Source organism: Buceros rhinoceros, unplaced genomic scaffold (genome assembly GCF_000710305.1).
Source record: "Buceros rhinoceros silvestris isolate BGI_N320 unplaced genomic scaffold, ASM71030v1 scaffold32475, whole genome shotgun sequence".
Taxonomy (NCBI): Eukaryota; Metazoa; Chordata; class Aves; order Bucerotiformes; family Bucerotidae; genus Buceros; species Buceros rhinoceros.
The window spans coordinates 2,776-5,302 of NW_010413905.1; the positions used below are offsets into that span (position 1 = coordinate 2,776).

Genomic DNA, 2,527 nt, shown 5'->3' on the forward strand with positions numbered 1-2,527 from the left:
GTGATTTCCAGACTGAACACGCTCTCTGGAAGATGCATTCAAGGCTCAGTCCTCCCCGGCAGCAGAGACTCTCGGGAAGCAGCGCGGGGGTTTTGGAGTGGGAGAAGGCGAGGTTTTGCAGTTGCTTCAGTGCAGAGAGGAGGTGGCAGAGCTGTAAGGAAATGCTGTTCTCGTTTTCACTTCAAATCATTTCTCCTGGGTGGTAGTCTTGCCTCCAGGCTGGTTCCCCCATCCCTCCCCGCAGCCCCCCGGCTCTCAGCGGGCCATGGCAAAGCCGATACGGTTGTTGCGCCGGTCGAATTTAGTGTAGTAGTGCCCGATGAAGCTGGCGCCCAGGATCCAGAGGGGACCAGCGGGGGGCGGGATGTCCAGCCCCGAGAAAGCTACCACGCAGATGTCCTCCCCATACTGGGATTGCTGCAAAGAGAAGGAGACCCATACAGTGATGGAGGAGCCAGGAGGGAGATCTCTACTGCAGCATCCCGAGGAAGGGCTGCGATCCCCAGCTCAATACCCTCTGCTTGGCCTCGAAGTTCCTTCCTCCAGAAAGGAGGATCCCTGCCTGTTTCTGCTCTTCGCTGCTCAACCCAAGTCTCCCCCAAACCACCCAAGGAAGCAGTGGCAGGTTGGTCTGGCTCATCTGGATGCCGCTGCTGAACAGGAGGGTTTGCAGAAAAAACAAGAAGCATCATGCTGGGGCTCATCTCAGCAGCTTTAGGGGAGCCAGGAGGGTGTAGGGTGCTGCCGGAGCCACTGAGATGCACCATCCTCCCCATCGCATGCACCCAGCCCGAGGAGAGCCACCCTCCCACCCCGCATGGAGGGGTGCAGCTTACCCGCAGGACGTAGGCTGAGCCACCGAGCATGTAGGGCTTCCCACCCAAGTGGAAGGAGATGTTGGGCAGCTGAGGGACTCGGTCGCAGTTCACCATGTACTGCGGAAGGAGCAGACAGTGCTAAGCCCGTTTGCTGGGGTACAGGCAGCCAAGGGGGCAGGTGGCAAGGATGTGGAGTGGGGCACAGGGGGCTTTGCTCACCTCCCCTTCAGCCATTTCTTCTGCCCCAATGGCTTTCATCAGCACGGAGATGGGGCCGGCTGGGCCAGTGATGTACGAAGCTCCTGTGTCAATGGCCACAGAACAGCCTTCCTTGCAGAAAAGGATTTCAGCCCCTACAGACACCCTGGAGCAGGAGGATGACCCTGAGTACCCCATGGGGACCACAGCCCAGCTCCCAGGGCTGCAGGTGCCCAGGGGCGAGTATGCCACATCTTTGGCCAGGGCATGCCAGCCAGGCAGAGCATGTGCTTCTCCCACTGCCTCCAGAGTACGGACTCTCCAGGGGCACCGGGAAAACTCCCTTCAAGCTTCTCGAATGCAAAAGATAAGCTTCATCACATGTGGAGTATTTTTGTTGCTAATTAAACAAAGCAGAGTCGTTTCAGTGCCTCACCCTCCTCCTGCAGGGCTAAAGGGGGTTAAACTCTTTCACTGCGGCTTCCAAGTGGAATCAGCCCACGGTGCCACCCCCTCCGTGTTCCCCAGCTCCCAGCACCTGGCTGAGCACAGAGATACTACTCTGTGCCAGAGGAACCCACCCTGCTCCCCTCTGTGGGAAAGCACCCACCAGCAACACCAAGCGAGCACACGTCTCCGTGGAGCACCTTCCCCTGCACCCAACAAGCTGCTCCCAGGCCCACCCTGGCACACCCAGGGAGGTCGGCAGGATGCTGCGCAGGGCTCCCTGGCCTCACCCCTTCATGCTGATCTGCCAGTAGCCACTCTTGCTGACGTTCAGGTAGTGGAAGTCCCCGCTGTAGTACGCTGGGTCGCTGCCTCCAAGGATTATTTCCCCACCGGGTTTCAGTGGGGCGTTCCTAGGGTGCAAAACACAGCAGAGTGATTCCCCCTTGGCTGCTGTCTCTGAAAAAGCAGCAAGAAGGGACCAAGCCCTGGTCTCAGTGCTCTGCTGGCCCAGTTAGCAGTGGTGGAGAGCAAGTTGGAGCAGAAACCCCCCCACGTTAGTTCAGAGGGGTGCAAGAGCCCACAGCAGGGAGGGTGCCACATGCGGAGGTGTCCGAGCAGCTCAGTGCTGGCAGACGTGTGGGCAGAGCCTGGTGTGTGAGCTCCTACGGCCCAGGGCTCGCCTGCTGTGGGCAGCAGGAGCAGGGTCTGCTGCCCGGCCCCGAGGTGCTGGGTGACTGTTAGTGGGTGCTGTCTTGAGAGCACTCGTGCTGTTTGTCTTCTTACTTCGAAGCTCTGCAAAGAGAAAGATGCCCCATAAGCCTGTGGTCTGCGGGCACAGTGTGTGTCCCTGGGGTACCAAGGGGACCCAAGTGGCACCAGATTTGCAACAACCAGCATCGTTAGGTTTAGTTCATTACAGAGGGATCCACCTTTAGCTGAGGTGAAGAGATACCTCGCCTGCTCTAAGCACTCTTTTTGGGTCTGTCTGTCACTGCACATTGCCAGACTGCTGTACCTGGGCTGGTGGGGAGTGCTGGGAGAGTGGGGGTGGGGGAGAGGGG

General features: G+C 59.1%; 1 protein-coding gene across 1 annotated transcript; it reads right to left on the reverse strand.

Moving 5' to 3' along the window:
• Positions 1-255: 255 nt before the first annotated feature.
• LOC104494132 (renin-like) lies at positions 256-1,876 on the reverse strand (the record flags this gene model as incomplete). The annotated part of the gene is made up of 4 exons (XM_010136922.1): positions 256-417; positions 837-935; positions 1,038-1,182; positions 1,754-1,876. Coding segments are annotated over 4 exons (529 nt in total), but the record flags the coding sequence as incomplete, so codon positions are not given.
• Positions 1,877-2,527: the final 651 nt, after the last annotated feature.